This window comes from Neoarius graeffei, chromosome 7 (assembly GCF_027579695.1).
Source record: "Neoarius graeffei isolate fNeoGra1 chromosome 7, fNeoGra1.pri, whole genome shotgun sequence".
NCBI classification, from domain to species: Eukaryota; Metazoa; Chordata; class Actinopteri; order Siluriformes; family Ariidae; genus Neoarius; species Neoarius graeffei.
In genome coordinates, this window is record NC_083575.1 from 8,300,558 (window position 1) to 8,319,873 (window position 19,316).

The following is a 19,316-nucleotide window of genomic DNA, read 5'->3' on the forward strand; positions in this document are numbered from 1 at the left end:
TCTTTATGTGTTTAATTTATATTCATCATTCCTTTCATTCTAGCATGAAGTTAAAAATTCTTTTTAGCTGAGCATTATTGAGACTATTTTTGTTTATTAGTGTCCAAAACTCAAGCTTCTTTGGACTGAAAATATTATTCAACTGAGCAATCTGAGACCATTTCTAGTGGTCTAAAATGTATAAAACTCATTAGCTTCCGGGGGCCTTCAGCCCCCCTGGACCCCCGACCAGGCTCCGCCCTGGACCTGGCTGGGGGTCGATGGCCCCCAGACCCCCGATTAAATTTTCAGCTGAAAATACAATTTCTCATTCTCATACCTGCATAACCGCCCTGAACTCGGATATGCTCTGACTTTATAGTCTATTTTATTTTACTATTTTACTAATTTATAAATGTGCAGTACTTTATAAGGTGACTCTCTATGCAATACTTTCATAATGTGCAATACCACACTCCATAATGTGAAACGCAACACATGCACCTCAGGACTGTGCACCTTACACACAACATATACACCTCAGGACTGTGCACCTTATACACAGCACATATACCTCAAGTCTGTGCACCTTACCTTACCTTGCAATAATTCATAATGTGTAATATTTTATCTTATAATGTGAATCTCTCGTGCAATAATTTAAAATGTGACTGTCTCTGTGCAATACTTTTATATGTGCAATACCTCACTCCATAATGTGTAACACAACACATACACCTCAGACTGTGCACCTTACCCCCCCTTTCCCCCCCTTCCTCTCTCTCTCCCTCTCTACATGCTGTTTGCACTGTTATTGGAGATGCTTTAATCTCATTGTACATGTGTATAGTGACAATAAAGGCATTCTATTCTATTCTACTGAACTCCGACCCTAAAAACAGAAGAAAAAAAACAAAAAGTCAATACAATACCCACTTGCATCTCACAAGCAGTGTACTGTTCGAAAGGAGACTGCAGTTTATTTCACATCAAACCGTCTGCCACTGTTGCGGAGTTGTTTTCTGCAGTTTTCTTTGTGAAAAATTTAGTTTTTCACTAAGCTGCAACCCGCTGGTGTTTCGCACACTCATACCTGGCTTGAAGGCTGTGCCATTTTTGCAGACATTACCTCTGAATATTAATTGCGCATCACTCATCCAATCAACACAGAATACCGCACACAGCCAATCAGCGTGGAATGCCCTTCTCTGACATAAGCTGTGAACTTAGGTCAAGTTCAGGGCTGTGGGATTGAATGGACTGTATGGATTACCTGCCCAAAGGCTACAAAACACATGCAAGTTGATTCTACTTTTATACTGTAGGCAGGGATGGTGCTCGGATTTTTCATTCTGGGTCCCAGGACCCACATGACTGGCAAAATTGGGGTCCCTGGCATTTTTTTGTGGGTAAAAAATTATATATATGAGAGAGAGAGAGAGAGAGCACCATACATTCGCAATGTGCAACCACAATCTTGTCATTTTTTCCATTGACAATACACATCGTTAAAGGTTTTTCAGTCATTCTTTGCAAGTGTTTAACTTGGAATAGAATATCGAGGAATTTCACTGATGTCAGACTTTTGTTTGTCATGCAGCGTCCGTCATACCGCCAAGTAAACAAAGAAACAGCCGCCACAGTTAATCATGAAAATTGAGACGACTGCAGTCAGTACGATCGCTGAAATTATTGAGTTTATTTTATCCCAGCAGATTGCATTACATTCAAAAGCTGAAACATGCAAGCATCAGAAATCCATATAATTTACCTACAAATTTATTTATTTATTTATTCTGCCACCTGTGTGTGTGTGTGTGTGTGTGTGTGTGTGTACATCAGATGGGTTAAATACACAGGAGGAATTTCGCTGTGCTTGAGTTTACATTAGACAAAAAAAAATCTTGTTCTTCTTACTTTATCCACAAATAAATGCATTGATGTATGCAAGGCGACGTTTCTCTTTCTGATGGGGTAAGTTTATTAATCTAAGGTTGTGTGGTTATTTTTGCATGTAACGGAGAGTGTTGTGGTTTGGTTACTTGAAGCTATAGCATTGTGTTAGTTGTGTTATCATCGTGCTATCTTTCTTTCTTACGGTGTGAGTAATTTTTCAACCACAAAACGTTAAAGTATACTTTAGGACTTATTTTTGTACTTCATAATTGTTTTGGCCATACTTTGCATGGAAGGAAAATTGACGTGGCGATCTTTGTTTACATGAAAGTAGCATCGTGCTAGCTAGTAGGGGGTAGAGCTTTCCTTAATGTCATGCAAATGAGCACCATTATGTGCCCGCCCTACACCCAGAGTAACTGAGAAGGAAAACTTTGAGGGCAATTTTCTCCCTTCCCTGTTTTAAGAGGTATGCACTTTCAAAAAGCCACACATTCTTCAAATATTGTCAGATCTCCACATGGAAGGCATCATTGGAAAGCTTAGAAACTGTACTTTTTGAATCTGTCAATAACTCAAAATGCCCCCGGGCCGACATGTGTCCCTGGATTCCGTGATCAGTCACATATTTGTTCCACTTTAAAAGTGTTCAGCAAACTGGATTTGGGATACTACGACATCCTGAACTATTTATTAGTATTTGGACTTCTAAATACACTGGAGAGATGATAAAGGCATACAAAACTACAGATGCCTACCAATATTTCAAGGCAGGGTTCGTGCATGCCAGAATGCTATGGGAAATTCCTGATAAAGAAAAAAAAATCTTATTATGGCAAAAGTAAACTCAAACGTGGACTTCTAATAATAATCAACAAGCCAGGGCCTAGATAGAGCAGTTTCTGGTGTTTAGCTGAATCTACATTATCAGTACATAACAAACATGCTGCTAGCATCAGGTCTAATAAAATATATTGCATCCAAAGCACACATCCAGATATCTGCGGTTGCCATGACATCATGTAAAAGTGACCACAATGCTGTGACCTCTTCATTCTGTTCACTTTTGCTTTGTTTGTTAAACAACACAAGTTAACAGATTTACCATGCAATTGGGAAAAATTCAAGTAGGAGCCCTGCATCAAGGGATACATTAAAATTCTGAACATGCATTTTTTGTGCATAAAAATGCTCGATTTCTGCGTCAACGCAATCCCTGGTAGGCCTAAATTGTAAGCATTATGGTGATGGTTTATTGGGTTGTGGCGTGTCACTAAGTGTATGGGTCAATAAATTGAGCATATCGGGGCCACTACACTATGATACTTTAGGGGAAAACCTGTATATATGTTTTTCAATGTAATTTTGGAGACTGGGGATAAGGCAGAACATGTTCAGTAGTAGTTTTGTACGATCATCATAGTGTGTATTTAGATTATTAATAGACTTTTCTCTGAATCAATTTCATTCTCAGATGAGACAAAGGGTTTTGGAACATTTTCAGTTGGTGCTTCAACAATATAAATGGATATAGAGATCATTTTAAGTTGAATTAGAGCATTAGTAAGACAAAAATGTGCATTTGGCCAAAAACTCATGTATTCCAGGGTTTTGATTCTCTCCCCTTAACCTTTGGCAAGCATACAGTCTGGGTCTGAAGTTCATAAATCCACTTTATCAGAATGCCAAATGGAAAAAGAAAGTGGAGAACATAACCGGCTAATCTACATGGTTCAATTGAAGCACCTTTATTTATAGAATGATAAAGTTAATGTAACGTTTACACAGAATAATCCAAATTTATGGTACAAACAATATAAAAAAAATCCACAAAACTTAAAATCCTTCAGTGTGAGGTAAACAGCTCTGATCAAATGATTTCCGCTTACTTGTAGATCATTAAATGTCATGTCAACAAGTTTGTTAAAACAGTGTTAAAACAGAGGGATGACGTCTTGTTACTCCAGGTGTCCGGTTTCTTCTCACAGAACATGAACAAGAATACTTCTGGAGCTTATAATTTACTGATCACCTCAGATTCATCAGGGTGAGGATCAGGATGTGGATTTGAGAGATGCTCCGTCTCCGGAACGGTCTACACGGAACAACAAATCACACAAGTAAATCCGATTTGAATGATAAGATTTAAAACTCAGTTTGTTTGTTTTTAATGCATGAACACAACAAACTGGATAATAATGACCATGCTGTACATGCTATTTGATTTTATCATGAGTTTTTTTTTTTACCTTAATATTTTGCAAGAACAGGTTAAAAATTTGCAGAGAGCTAATTGGCTTCCGGCTAATGTTACACAAGGCAGGAAAATGACATTTTTATCAACTGCATACACTTGTGTTCAAAATAATAGCAGTCCAACACGACTAACCAGATCAATCACTGTTTTTGGTGGAAATTATATTACTACATGGCAAATAATTTACCAGTAGGTGTAGTAGAGTCATAGAAAACCAACAGACCCAACATTCATGATATGCATGCTCCTGAGTCCGTGTAATCGAATAATTAAGTGAAAGGGACGTGTTCAAAATAATAGCAGTGTGGAGTTTAATTAGTGAGGTCATTCATTCTGTGAAAAAACAGATGTCAGTCAGGTGGCCCTAATTTAAGGATGAAGCCAGCACATGTTGTACATCCATTTCTCTCTGAAAACCTGAGAAACATGGGTCGTTCCAGACATTGTTCAGAAGAACAGCGTGCTTTGATTAAAACGTTGATTGGAGAGGTAAAACGTATACTGTAAAGAAGTGCAGAAAATGATGGGCTGCTCAGCTAAAATGATCTCCAGTGCTTTAAAATGGACAGCAAAGCCAGAGAGACGTGGAAGAAAACAGAAGACTACCATTCGAATGGATCGAAGAATAGCCAGAATGGCAAAGACTCAACCAATGATCAGCTCCAGGGTGATCAAAGACGGTCTGAAGTTACCTGTGAGTACTGTGACAATTAGAAGACGCCTGTGTGAAGCTAATCTATCGGCAAGAAGCTCCCGCAAAGTTCCACTGTTAAAAAAAAGACGTGCTGAAGAGGATACAATTTGCCAAAGAACACATCGACTGGCCTAAAGAGAAATGGAAAAACATTTTGTGGACTGATGAAAGTAAAATTGTTCTTTTTGGGTCCAAGAGCCGCAGACAGTTTTTCAGACGACCCCCAAACACTGAATTCAAGCCACAGTACACTCTGAAGACAGTGAAGCATGGTGGTGCAAGCATCATGATATGGGAATGTTTCTCTTACTGTGGTGTTGGGCCCATTTATCGCATACCAGGGATCATGGATCAGTTTGCATATATCAAAATACTTGAGGAGGTCATGAAGCCTTATGCTGAAGAGGAAATGCCCTTGAAATGGGTGTTTCAACAAGACAACGACCCCAAACACACCAGTAAGCGAGCAGCATCAGGGTTCAAGACCAACAAAATGAAAGTTATGGAGTAGCCAGCCCAATCCCCGGACCTTAATCCGATAGAAAACTTGTGGGGTGACATCAAAAATGCTGTTTCTGAGGCAAAACCAAGAAATGCAGAGGAATTGTGGAATGTTGTCAAATCATCCTGGGCTGGAATACCTGTTCACAGGTGCCAGAAGTTCTCAGAAACTGTGGTTATACAACTAAATATTAGTTTAGTGATTCACAGGAATACTAAATCCTTAAGATTTTTTCAGTTTATACAGTAAATATTTGGAGTTTGTAATGAAAAATGCAGACACTGCTATTTTTTTGAACAGTCCAATGTTCATTTTTCTTCATTTTCTGTAAAGTAATTAAAATATTCTTACATTTTTCTTCATGTTTTGATGTAGAATATAATGTGCAGTGTTTCCAATGTATGGAAATAAAAACTATTATAAGGATTTTGAGCTTTACTCACGTTTTTAAACACACTGCTATTATTTTGAACACAACTGTATGTATTCATGTTTCCACATAAGCTATCAAATAAAAAAAAAATACTCAATATAATAAACATTACTCAAATATTTTAACACATCAACATATGACATTTTTAAGCATCATACCTCAGGTCTTGCTGTTTTCTCGTCTTCGAAATTCCGTTTTATTCTGTTGAAAACAATAACAGACTTGTAAAAGATTTGTCATACAGCATTTTATCCCAATTCACAGACCCTGCTAGAAAAGTTCGAAATTATTTCTGAAGTTAATATTTATTACCAACAAAAATGAACTTACCTGTCTTTCAATCTCATCCCTGAGTCAGATAAAGAACAACTTCAGACATCATGTGTAAGGTTTCAGAACAGCACATCATGTTTTCTTAGGATACCAATGAATTATTGAAATCATGACTGTTTTCGGGTCATGTCTCATCTCTTGGAATTACAATGCCAGTGGTGTTTTGTGTTTATAGAAAGCATATAGAACTAATAAATAATTTCACTTGACAGTACTCACAGGCATCGTAGATCTGCAAAGCGAGCCAAGCAATTAGAAACACCGTTTCAAGTGGCAAAACAATCACACGTAGGTCTTCTATATTTCGTGTTCCTTTCACTAGAAACAAATAGCCCAGTGAAATCTCATGTTTTTGTGTAAATCAAGTCAAAACATGAACTGGAAAGCTGACCAGGTTTTTAAACCATTTGTACAAAATCTCGGGGTAACGTTTGACAGTGGGCTTAAATTTGATAAACAGATTAGTTTTGTTGTTAGAACGAGCTTTTTTCAACTTCGTCTCTTGGCCAAAACGAAGCCGTTTCTCAGTCGGCAGGATCTCGAGAAGGCAATTCATGCATTTATCAGTTCGAGACTGGACTATTGTAATGCCCTGTATGTTGGCCTCAGCCAGTCTTCAATTTTACGTCTTCAACTTGTACAGAACGCTGCGGCCCGATTTTTAACAAGCACGTCTAGACGTGAGCACATTACTCCTGTGTTGTCGTCACTCCATTGGCTTCCAGTCCATTTTAGAATTGATTTTAAACTTCTGTTGTTTGTTTTTAATGCCATCAATGGCCTGGCTCCCTCTTACTTGTCTGAGATTTTAACTATTCGTGATCATGGTAGGGCCCTGCATTCTTCGGGTCAGCTTCTGTTAGAAGTTCCAAGGTCGAGATATAAACAGTGGGGTGATCGTTCTTTTGCTGTCGCTGCTCCCAGACTGTGGAACAATCTGCCCCCCGACATTCGCACCACTATTGATCCTGGCCTTTTTAAATCAAAGTTGAAGACCTACTTTTTTAGATTGGCGTTCAATCCTGACTAGGGGAGTCTTGTTTTTGAGGGGTGCTTCGTTTCGTCTGTTTTATTTCATGTACTTCTGAAAGACTTTTGGTAATCTGCAGCACGGTGGCACCTTCCGCAGTCAAAATCTGTGTTTTTATGTGTTTTGGTGTTCTGTTTTATGGCTTTGATGTAAAGCACTTTGGGTACCTTTTGGTTATTGTAAAGGGCTATATAAATAAAATTTGATTGATTGATTGATTGATTGATTGATTGATTGATTGATTGATTGATTGATTGATTATTCAAACTTTATGGGGTTTCTGACAACTTGTCATATTTTGTATGAATGTCGAAGAAGGATTTGGATAAACCAACTATCTAAACATGTCATAAGGAATGAATTTTCAATTCAACATAACAGCAGACATTTTGTGTTCATACACCTCCCTGGCTTGTTGACTTAGTGGCTCAGAAGAATGAAAGATGATTCAGAGAGCCAATCTGATAATAGGAGCTTCCTTTCAAAGAGGATCAAAAAAAAAAAATAAAATAAATAAATAAATATATATATATATATATATATATATATATATATTTGTGCCACAGGGCAGTGAGTTTAACACACCTGGAGGAAAGTGCCGTCTCTCCTCTTCCCTATTCTTGAGCTCACAGACACCCATGATTGGCTTGTGTTTGACACTGATTGACACGAGAGAGAGGGTATGTTATCCCTCCCACCTGGAGAGCATGAGTTCGAATCCCAACAATACCTCTCTATAGCCAATATAAGCAACTCTCTGAGTGGCAGTGGCATATGCTATCAATCACAGCAATACGAGCCAATCATGGATATCTCTGAAGTCATGTGTGCAGAAGAGACAAGATTGTGCTTTAATCTGAGTGTGTTACACTGGTGCAACATGAACAGAAGTTCGAAATGATGTGGTTGGCTGATTTTATGAGTCTTTCAGGAATCACATAGCCTTCACCCTTCCTGGTTGGGAGCATCCATTGGATGGAGGAAAGCTAAATAGTGGGTGGGCACTAGCAGATGACCAAATTGGTGAGAAAATGGGGGGGGCACACAAACATAAAAACTGAGCCCTGACACATGTTTCTGTCAGTTATTAGGAAAGGAGTTATGTCGCTTTAAGAATCTTCTTCTTTCAGCTGCTCCCATACATTCGGGGTCGCCACAGCAGATCTGTTCCTTATATTTGATTTGGCCTCATATTTTAATCTTTGGTTGATGTGCAGGCTATTTTGAATCTTTGTGTGGGCCGGATGTGGCCCACGGGCTGTATCTTCGACACCCCTGCCCTAGTATGTCAGCTTATTTCTGTAAATTCATATGTATTCGCACCCTTCAGGCCTTGGTGGAAAACATTGCTCTGATATGTCATATCCTGCATTTTAAAAACTATGACTCTTTCTTCTTTTGCAAAAACCTTGTACTATTTTCAGAGCAGAGTTTGATCGCCAATAAGGACAGCAAAGACTTAAAACAATTACTGCCACATCCTACATACAGTGATTGAATCATACAACACAGTACCTGCTTTCAGGATCAGCTCTGTGGCGAGAGCGATTGCATTTATAGTACTGAGACCTACAGCTCCAAACATGTAGGTCATAGTGTGAAGCAAACCTGGAATTGAGAATACATTGAAAGCATTTTGAGGGAAAAAAGATTTATTAATAAACTAATAATAACCATACAAATGTAGACAAGATAATTAATTAACGACACTCACCAGGTAAATATTTTGGATGTTTGAACAAGCATGCTGCTGCCAAAACATGGACCAATGCTATCAGTGCCAAATATCCAGCATGATCTAAAACCATCATTCAAATAGAAACAAATGCATGAATAAACAGGAAGGGAACTTGGTAGGATGCATACCTCCACCAAGCCACATTTTAGAAAATCCTAGATCCACATACACACATCAAAATTTGTTCACTAGTTTTCAGTTTTGTTGGGAACACACACACACACAAAGTTATGCAGGGAGCAAAATCAATCAATCAATCAATCAATCAATCAATCAATCAATCAATCAATCAATCAATCAATCAATCAATCCTGGCCTTATGAAAATTAACCATGGTTTTACTATGAAAACTAACCATGGTTTTATGGTTTTCATGGTTTTTTGGGTAACCATGAAAACCATGGTTCATGACTATGGTTTAACCATGATTTAACCATGGTTTCACTATGGTAAATGTATCTGGGCTGTTAATCGAGATCCTTCTCTACAGCATTGACTGTTGGATGAAAGCATGGTAATACTACAGTTAGTGCATCCTTTTAAAAACCATACTATCCCTTTTTAAACTAATTTCATAGTTACTATGACCTATTACACATACAACTATGATGCTACCACAGCTACTGCAGTACTATGGATAAACCACAGTAATGCTATGGTTGGTTCATAGTACTTAGAATCACCATGAAATACCATAGTAGATCCATGGTTACTACCATGGATGAACCATAGTAATACTATGGTTGGTTCATAGTACTTAGAATAACCATGAGATACCATGGTAGAATCATGGTTACTACATAAAAACCATGGTAAAACCATAGTAAACCATGGTAGATTTTCGTAAGGGAAAAAATCCTGATTTATATCAAAATCTAATCAATTGTTCTTTGTCCCATGGCCCACTTTTCCACCAAATTTCATCAAAATCCATTCACTACTTTTTGAGTTATGTTGGGAATAGACAAGCAACACAATTAACAAATAAGCAAGCAAACAAACAAACAAACTGAGGTCAAAACATAACCTCCTCCAATAAAATTGGCCTGAAAAGGTGGGAAAAAAATGACTGTGGCCTCGATCGGGGTGGAAAATACTTGAATAGTTGTACTTCATTATTATACTTAAGTATTATTTTGGCACAGTTATACTTTATGCAGTAGTAAGCAAAGACTGGTTTAAAATGAGGCATCTCCTTTACCTCTGTAGAAGGCATATATGAAAAAGCATACTGAGGTAAGTCTTTCCTAATTTGCAGATATTAACTGGATATTTAACTTGGATATTTTCGCCTTTAATTGAGTAAGATTTTGACATATACATATACTACCATTCAAAAGTTTGGGGTCACCCAGGCAATTTTGTGTTTTCCATGAAAAGTCACACTTTTATTTACCACCATAAGTTGTAAAATGAATAGAAAATATAGTCAAGACATTTTTCTGGCCATTTTGAGCATTTAATCGACCCCACAAATGTGATGCTCCAGAAACTCAATCTGCTCACAGGAAGGTCAGTTTTATAGCTTCTCTAAAGAGCTCAACTGTTTTCAGCTGTGCTAACATGATTGTACAAGGGTTTTCTAATCATCCATTAGCCTTCTGAGGCAATGAGCAAACACATTGTACCATTAGAACACTGGAGTGAGAGTTGCTGGAAATGGGCCTCTATACACCTATGGAGATATTGCACCAAAAACCACACATTTGCAGCTAGAATAGTCATTTACCACATTAGCAATGTATAGAGTGGATTTCTGATTAGTTTAAAGTGATCTTCATTGAAAAGAACAGTGCTTTTCTTTCAAAAATAAGGACATTTCAAAGTGACCCCAAACTTTTGAACGGTAGTGTATACCAATATTTTCACTTGTTCAACTCACAAAGATTATAAAAATAAATTATACTTGTGAAGAATAATTATCACTATGTCCAGGAAAATTCAGTAGAAATTTGAATGAAAAACATTTCAGCCTTTAATTTTTCAGTCTTTAATTTTTTTCACAGTCACAGCTTCATGACCTTATACAGACAGATGCCTACTAATAACTCAGAAGATAATTATTGGGATATTTTGTACCTTTATCTTCCATGATAATGTTGACATAATGAAAGGACCCTGCACCACATGCAATGATCAAAAATGCAACAATGATCGAGCAGCATAAATCTGAAAAGTGAAATAAATTTGGACATGAGTCAACAGATACAATCAATGACAATGAAGCTAATTGCCATCATTCTTGAAAACTATTCGAATGACCGGAATTACGAGAATGCCCTTGACGTACATGCTGTGCTACTCTGTCTCTGTTATTATCAGTATTATAGAATCCATGTTTGCACGAATTGCAATTTTTCCATTTAATTTCTGTTGACCCTACAGCATTTTAATATAAAACCATTCTAACATTAACTGGAATGAAACAAAAATACTATACATGATAAAAAAAGAAATCAAAGAATAGAATCTAAACATACATCACCATGACAGAAAAAGAAACAGAATATGATAAAAATTATGTTTTCATACTTACACCCTATTTTTCTCCATTGAGAGCAGCATCCTCGTCTATGTGTTTGGTGACAACACAATAAATAGATCACCACTAACCATGCAAATAGATACAATACACTCTCAAAGAGAAGAACCCATGCTGAAAGTCAGAAAACACAGACACATACATTATTTTATATCCCTAGATAGAAACTATATATACATAGTAGAATTGCAGTCAGAAGTTTAGATGCACGGACATGAAGATCATGGCAATATTAGGCTTTCAGTGATTTCTTTGCAGTTTTCTTTTTCTGTCACAGAATTATTATCTCATCTCATCATCTCTAGCCACTTTATCCTGTTCTACAGGGTCGCAGGCAAGCTGGAGCCTATCCCAGCTGACTACGGGCGAAAGGCGGGGTACACCCTGGACAAGTCACTAGGTCATCACAGGGCTGACACATAGACACAGACAACCATTCACACTCACATTCACACCTACGGTCAATTTAGAGTCACCAGTTAACCTAACCTGTATGTCTTTGGACTGTGGGGGAAACCGGAGCACCCGGAGGAAACCCACGCGGACACGGGGAGAACATGCAAACTCCACACAGAAAGGCCCTCACCGGCCATGGGGCTTTATGGACATGACTACATAATATATTAGGTACGTACCTTTGGCAAAATCTTTCATAGTGATCGACAGAAGAATATAAACAGAAATTGTACAGAGGCTGACTAGAGTCAAAATAATAGATGACACAGCAATATACACACCTGAAAAATCAAGAAAATATATGATACACATGTCTAGTAAAAAGATTCTCAACAGTACTAAGAGTGCATTAGTGAAATAGACTAGAATTTGCATTCTATAGAATTCTAGAATAGAAGCTACTGAGATTATAATGAATTCAGGTACTAATTATGGTACCAATGCTTACGTCCAAAAGGTTTTCCTTGAAAAAGGTGCCTTTGTAGAGAAAGAACCACCATCATTCCTATGATCTGAGGTGTTATTACAGAAGCTATCTCAAAGCTGTCTGAAGGTCCCAAGAGTTGTGTATGGTCATGGGGCAGAATGAACAGATATACAGTTTAAATCTATTAAATTGAATACATTAATATATTGAACATTGTTGAGATTATATTTCAAGCATTACTCACAGTCAAAATTGCTGTTACTGTTACTGAGAAGAATTCCAAGCAGTGCAAGGTTGAATATTTCTAGGCATATAGTCAGATGCATCTGGAGCCCATAGACAGCTGTGGAAGAATGAGCGGCAGTTTCTATTCTTTTCTCAACAAAAATAGTTCACTTTTTTATGAAAAGCAAGGAAATTAATCAATTCAATAATTGTAGATTTCCCAAGCAACACTCTAAAAAAACCTGGGTTTTATGGAAGAGTCGTGAGAAGAAAGCCAATATTTTAAATAAGCCACATGAAAGCATGGAAACATGTGGGGGAAAAAAGGATCTCTGGACTTATGAGACCAAATTTGACATTTTTGATCTGAGCACAAAATGGTATGTTTGGTCCTGTGTAAAGCATCCTTGGGTTTGTGAAAGGCGCTATATAAATTGAACTTATTATTATTATTATTTATAGATCCGGGCGGCACGGTGGTGTAGTGGTTAGCGCTGTCGCCTCACAGCAAGAAGATCCTGGGTTTGAGCCCCGGGGCCGGCGAGGGCCTTTCTGTGTGGAGTTTGCATGTTCTCCCCATGTCCGCGTGGGTTTCCTCCGGGTGCTCCGGTTTCCCCCACAGTCCAAAGACATGCAGGTTAGGTTAACTGGTGACTCTAAATTGACCGTAGGTGTGAATGTGAGTGTGAATGGTTGTGTGTGTCTATGTGTCAGCCCTGTGATGACCTGGCGACTTGTCCAGGGTGTACCCCGCCTTTCGCCCGTAGTCAGCTGGGATAGGCTCCAGCTTGCCTGCGACCCTGTAGAAGGATAAAGCGGCTAGAGATAATGAGATGAGAATGAGATAAGATTTATAGATCCGATACCACATGTCACACTAACAACAGAGTGAAGGATGATGGTGGTAGCATCATGCTGGTGGGATGCTTTTACTTTTTCAGCAGTGGCTTGGAAATTGGTCAGGATTGAGGGGCAGATGGATGGAGCCAAATACATGGCATAAAATCACCTCAAGGAAAACCTGCTCCAACCTGCAAGAGACTTGAGACTGTAGCAGAGGTTCACTTTGCAACAGGTCAGTGGGCTTCATTTATCAATTCGGATATGAATTAATTTATTCATATATCCTTTCCACAAGAAACTTTGTTAAGCATGAAAATCCCATAATTCTGAAAAAAAGTATCATACTTGTACTCAGGAGTGTGTGTAAATGCATGCATTAGAAGACTAATTAATGTAAACCTTGACTTGATGAACTTCAAATCATATCATCTGCAAGGATTAATGCACTTATATACAGTATACAGATTATACTGTCAAGGTTAAATTGCTTATTTGTTTTCTATTTACTGCCTTTAGCAGATGCCATATTGCATCACGTGACTTCTAGAAATGCTTTGTTCAAAAACACATCCTCATTCTAATTCTCTAGGTCAGGGATGACCAAATGGAGAACATTTTGTGAAAATCTGTCATTTTATAATATTGACATTAATTAAAAAAAGACAAATAAAACAAATAATTAAAAATTGAAAAGAAATACCACTGTATAAAGATAGGATGAGCAGGTCTGTCTGCCCATAGCCATCACTGGTAAACAAACAAATAAGATTAAGGTCATACTGAAGAGGGAAGGAATGTTTAAATACTGGGATGATTTTTTTGGAGGATGGAAGCTGCCTTGTCAATTGGTTCCATCAGTGAGGTCATACCCTCAAATGGATTTTCATGCCACTGCTATGCTGATGAAACTCAACTCATATTCTCCTTTTTTCTCCTTAGACACTCATATTTCTGCATAAATGTTAGCATATTTTTTGTCAGAAAATTTGAAATATAACATGCCATTAAAGAAATTAAATAAAAGGCAAAGTGTATTCTTCCTTACCTAATACAACTGCACTGATGCTAATCACCACTACTAAGACTGCCAGGATTGTTACAATGTGTCCAGATGCTATCTGAATCCGGGCAAGGTTTCCAAAGAAAACTAAAAAATAAAGGAATAGACCCAAAAGGAAGAGTTTCATTTATATGCAGTTTAGATTATACTGAGTGGATTATTCTATCTCTCTTTCCTACCATACATATGCAAACTAATTAAATGAAAAGGAAACAATTATTTTTACATGCTTATTCAATTACTCAATGTGTCTACATCTTAATAAAGAGATATCAGAGAATTATTTCTTAATTCTGGCTACCACAAGACTACATTTCTGATATACTGAACAATAAGTACTTTAAAACCCTTTACCCCCTCAGGAACTATTGAGATGCATGTAATCTCCTAAGGGCACTTTTAGGGGGTAATGGGTTAATATAAATTTGTGATTTGAATAGCATCTGTTTTTAGCTGTGCCAGGAAGAAACATTAACATTTTCAAGTTTCTAATAATAGTATGACAGCACCCTGTGAGGGGTGGCACGGTGGTGTACTGGTTAGCGCTGTCGCCTCACAGCAAGAAGGTCCGGGTTCGAGCCCCGTGGCCGGCGAGGGCCTTTCTGTGTGGAGTTTGCATGTTCTCCCCATGTCCGCGTGGGTTTCCTCCGGGTGCTCCGGTTTCCCCCACAGTCCAAAGACATGCAGGTTAGGTTAACTGGTGACTCTAAATTGACCGTAGGTGTGAGTGTGAATGGTTGTCTGTGTCTATGTGTCAGCCCTGTGATGACCTGGCGACTTGTCCAGGGTGTACCCCCCCTTTCGCCCGTAGTCAGCTGGGATAGGCTCCAGCTTGCCTGCGACCCTGTAGGACAGGATAAAGCGGCTAGAGATAATGAGATGAGATGAGAATACACTTTTACTTCCTTAAAACGAAGCTTTGCAAGCAAGAAAGTAAACAAATAAGGAAGGAAAACAGTAAAGTAACACAAAAAGGTAAATAAACCAGGTACATTTTGAGCAACTCGGGCTTTGAAGGAGTTTTTATGCACTAGACAGTTAGTGTGAACTTACTTGAACATGCGGCCAATGTGATCATTGAATGATAAAGGGGAATAGCCAAAGCCTTCACTGCTTTTTTTAAGCACTCTGTGAAATAAAATTAATCAGCTGTTTACATACTTATATACTGTATACAGTGATGTGAAGAAATAAGTGTATCCCATGGAAATTATAGACTTTTCTCAACATATTTAAACAAGCAAACATGTCACTCTCTTCGATTCAGTGCCTAGAGATAAAGGTGATATACTACAACAAATGACACATAAAATTGACCTTTTGGAGTCATTTTCATAATTTAAAGAAAAAATGTCAGTCAAAAAAAAAAAAGTAAAGGCACACTGGTAAAAGTAAGTACACCATTACATTTATCACACTTTGAAGTCCATAAAATTCAAATCAGGTATTTCAGATGAGGTGCCAATCGATTAGAACCTCCTGCATGTGGAGGTGCAGGTGGAACCTGTGTTATTTAAAGCTGACACCTAGGATCTTGTTAGCCTGGGAAATCCCATGCTGCTTTGCACAATCGTTCCGATCTGAAAAGACAGCATGGAAACTATGGTCTAAAGGCTCGCCTGAGTTAGGGAGCCAATCAGAGAGTGGGGAGGGGTGGAAAGATGGTGACGCGTACTACTCGACAAACAGAAGCTTGTAGTTTATTTGGGACTGTTTACGGATCACATTTAACATGGCGGTGAGCGATACGAACCAAACTTTCGATCAAGCTTTAGACACTGTTCTGAATAGTTTAGAGCGAAAGTTTGTTTTAAAAAAAGAACAGCGTTTGGCGTTACAGTCTTGCCTTCTCTTTCCTTCTCTTCTTCGCCTCGTCTTCTTCGTCGCTCTAACTACGTCACTGGGTACAACTGCCATGATTGGCCATGGGCTACGTATACGCCAAATGATAGACATTCGCAACGTCCAATAAACGGCCGTTGACAATCGTAAACCACACCTCCCCTACGAGAAATTCAGTAGGCGGATTCCAGACCATATTTCACTTGTGATATGGTCTGGTGTTAACCAGACTAGGATCTTGTGTTCTCTTTGCTACTGAAGTGTATGGCGTCTTCCTGCCAAGATCTAAAGAGTTGTCAGTAAACCTGTTGAGACTGAGCAAACTACAAACATGGATACTTCTTCTTCTTCTTAGTTTATTGGCAGATTACATCTCTTTGGTGCATACCGCCACCTACTGTACAGGAGTGTGTAAAGGGACTTAGCAGACTATGGCTATTTGATCAAAAAAAAAAATTAAATCCTTTTCATTAGACCTGAGTTATTGAGAAAAATAAATAGGGATTTCATTTTATCTTTTTGCATTCCTTCTTCTTTCAGGATATTCACTATTCCATTTTCTGCCTCTCTTTCTTTCCACTGTCGTCTGTGTTCTGAGTATCTGTAACAGTTAAATAGAACATGATCTACATCCTCTTTAACTTGGCAGTACCTGCATAACCCATTACTCTTCCCTACTATCTGCAATGTACCATTAAGACATGTGTGACCCAACCTTAGTCTACTATACACAACCTCTTCCCTTCTGTTGAGACCTGTAGCCCTTTTCCCCCCAAACATTTCCCTGATTTGAGTGGTAGAACCTGACATTGTGCTCTGCCTTCCAATCATGTTGCCATTTGATCAGCATTTCTGACTTAAGTTTAGTTTTTGCTTCTCCCTTCCCCATTGAGATATTAATTCCTATGTTCTTTTTCCAGCATTTTCTTGGCAATTTTGTCAGCCATTTCATTTCCTTTAATTCCAACATGTGCTGGGACTCAACAAAATTAAAATAATATTCCAAGGTTTCTAATATTTAATAGCAAATGTCTTTGTGACAGTTCGTGTAAATGGGTGGAGCACAGAAGGACGGCAAGACAGAACTGAGTTCACAAAAACTCTCTTTATTCAGCTTTTCAGCTGGTAAACACACACGCAGACACACGCACACATCAGCTGTCTGGTTGTGGAGAGAGCCCCTCTGCTCTCACTCTCTCTCCTTAAGAAGGGCACGGTCACTGGGAAGACACACAAACACATCAATTAACAACAGGTGTCGTGATTCTGCCACTTAACTTCCCCGACTCCGCCCTCCTGTCACAGACCGATGCTAGACCACGCCCCCACTGCCACATACCCCCACCGTTCGACTCAGGCCGGGCAGCCGTCCGGCCCGCAGCCGACTCCCCCCCCTTGACGGGAGAGGAAGTCCGCCACGACCATCTGCGCCCCCGGCCTGTGGATCACCTTGAAGTTAAAGAATTGGAGTGCCAGATACCAACGGGTGATCCGCGCATTGGCATCCTTCATAAGGTGGAGCCACTGGAGGGGCGCGTGGTCCGAACAGAGGGTGAAAGGGCGTCCCAGCAGGTAGTACTGGAGGGCAAGGACCGCCCACTTGATCGCCAGGCACTCCTTCTCGATGGTACTGTAGCGCCCCTCACGCACCGACAGCTTGCGGCTAATGTACAAGACAGGGCGATCCTCCCCCTCCACCTGCTGGGACAAAACGACCCCCAGCCCTCTGTCCGACGCATCCGTCTGCAACATAAAGGGGAGAGAAAAGTCAGGGGAGTGTAAAAGTGGCCCCCCACACAGTGCAGCCTTAACCTTAGAAAAAGCCCGCTGGCATTGCTCCATCCAGTGGACCGGATCTGGTGCCCCCTTTTTAGTCAGATCAGTCAGCGGGCTGGTGACATCCGAATAATTAGGTATAAACCTACGATAATAGCCAGCCAGCCCCAGGAACTGTCTCACCCCCTTTTTGGTCTTGGGCCTCGGGCAGGCCGCAATCGCTGCAGTCTTGTTAATTTGGGGACGCACCTGCCCGTTGCCCAAGTGGAAGCCCAGATACTGTACTTCCACCCGCCCAATCGCACACTTCTTCGGGTTGGCCGTGAGACCCGCCCGCCTCAGCGACCTAAGGACGGCCCTCAGGTGTTGTAGGTGCCGCGGCCAGTCATTACTATAAATAATGATATCATCTAAGTACGCGGCCGCATAGGTGGCGTGGGGGCGGAGGACCCTGTCCATCAGCCGCTGAAATGTAGCAGGCGCCCCAAACAGCCCAAAAGGAAGTGTGACGAATTGGTGTAAGCCGAACGGTGTGGAAAAGGCCATTTTTTCCTGGGATAATGGAGTCAAGGGGATCTACCAATAACCCTTTGTTAAATCCAGTGTCGAGTAAAAACAAGCCGTGCCTAGCCGATCGAGCAACTCATCAATACGAGGCATTGGGTACGCATCGAATTTAGACACCGCGTTGACTTTTCTATAGTCCACACAGAACCGGACCGACCCGTCGGCCTTGGGTACCAAGACCACCGGGCTGCTCCAGTCACTGTGGGACTCCTCGACGATGCCCATTTCGAGCATGGCCTCGAGTTCTTCCCGAACCACCTTTTTCTTGTGTTCGGGTAATCTGTAAGGGCGGCTACGCACTACCACCCCCGGGGGCGTCTCAGTGTGGTGCTCTATGAGGTTAGTGCGGCCGGGCAGGGGTGAGAACACGTCCGAAAACTCGGTCTGCAACTGGGCAACCTCCGCGAGTTGGGTCGGGGAGAGGTGGTCTCCACAGGGGACCGGAGAGGGACGTGATGCTAATGTTCCTTTTTGAACCTCCGGCCCCAGCTCCGCCTTCTCCGGAACCACCGACACCAACGCCACAGGGACCTCCTCGTTCCAGAGTTTGAGTAGGTTGAGGTGGTAAATCTGTTGCGCCTCACCCCTGTCCGTTTGCTTCACCTCATAGTCGACATCCCCGACTCGCCGTGTGACCTCAAAGGGCCCTTGCCACTTGGCGACTAATTTAGAGCTCGATGTGGGCAACAGTACGAGTACTTTCTCTCCCGGTGCAA

General features: G+C 40.1%; 1 protein-coding gene across 2 annotated transcripts in view; it reads right to left on the minus strand.

Annotated features, from left to right (window-relative positions):
* Positions 1-3,600: 3,600 nt before the first annotated feature.
* Positions 3,601-19,316, minus strand: part of LOC132889092 (uncharacterized) — a 47,196-nt gene continuing 31,480 nt past the window's right edge. For both annotated transcript variants that reach the window (XM_060925257.1, XM_060925256.1), the window contains 13 exons: positions 15,469-15,543; positions 14,401-14,502; positions 12,532-12,630; positions 12,309-12,407; positions 12,040-12,141; positions 11,399-11,518; positions 10,942-11,031; positions 8,839-8,922; positions 8,640-8,732; positions 6,314-6,412; positions 6,092-6,110; positions 5,920-5,962; positions 3,601-3,970 (listed from right to left, as the gene is read on the minus strand). In XM_060925257.1, the coding sequence (XP_060781240.1) occupies positions 3,890-3,970; positions 5,920-5,962; positions 6,092-6,110; positions 6,314-6,412; positions 8,640-8,732; positions 8,839-8,922; positions 10,942-11,031; positions 11,399-11,518; positions 12,040-12,141; positions 12,309-12,407; positions 12,532-12,630; positions 14,401-14,502; positions 15,469-15,543 (1,106 nt within the window). In that variant the 3' untranslated portion in view covers positions 3,601-3,889. The remainder of the gene's footprint in view (positions 3,971-5,919; positions 5,963-6,091; positions 6,111-6,313; positions 6,413-8,639; positions 8,733-8,838; positions 8,923-10,941; positions 11,032-11,398; positions 11,519-12,039; positions 12,142-12,308; positions 12,408-12,531; positions 12,631-14,400; positions 14,503-15,468; positions 15,544-19,316) is intronic.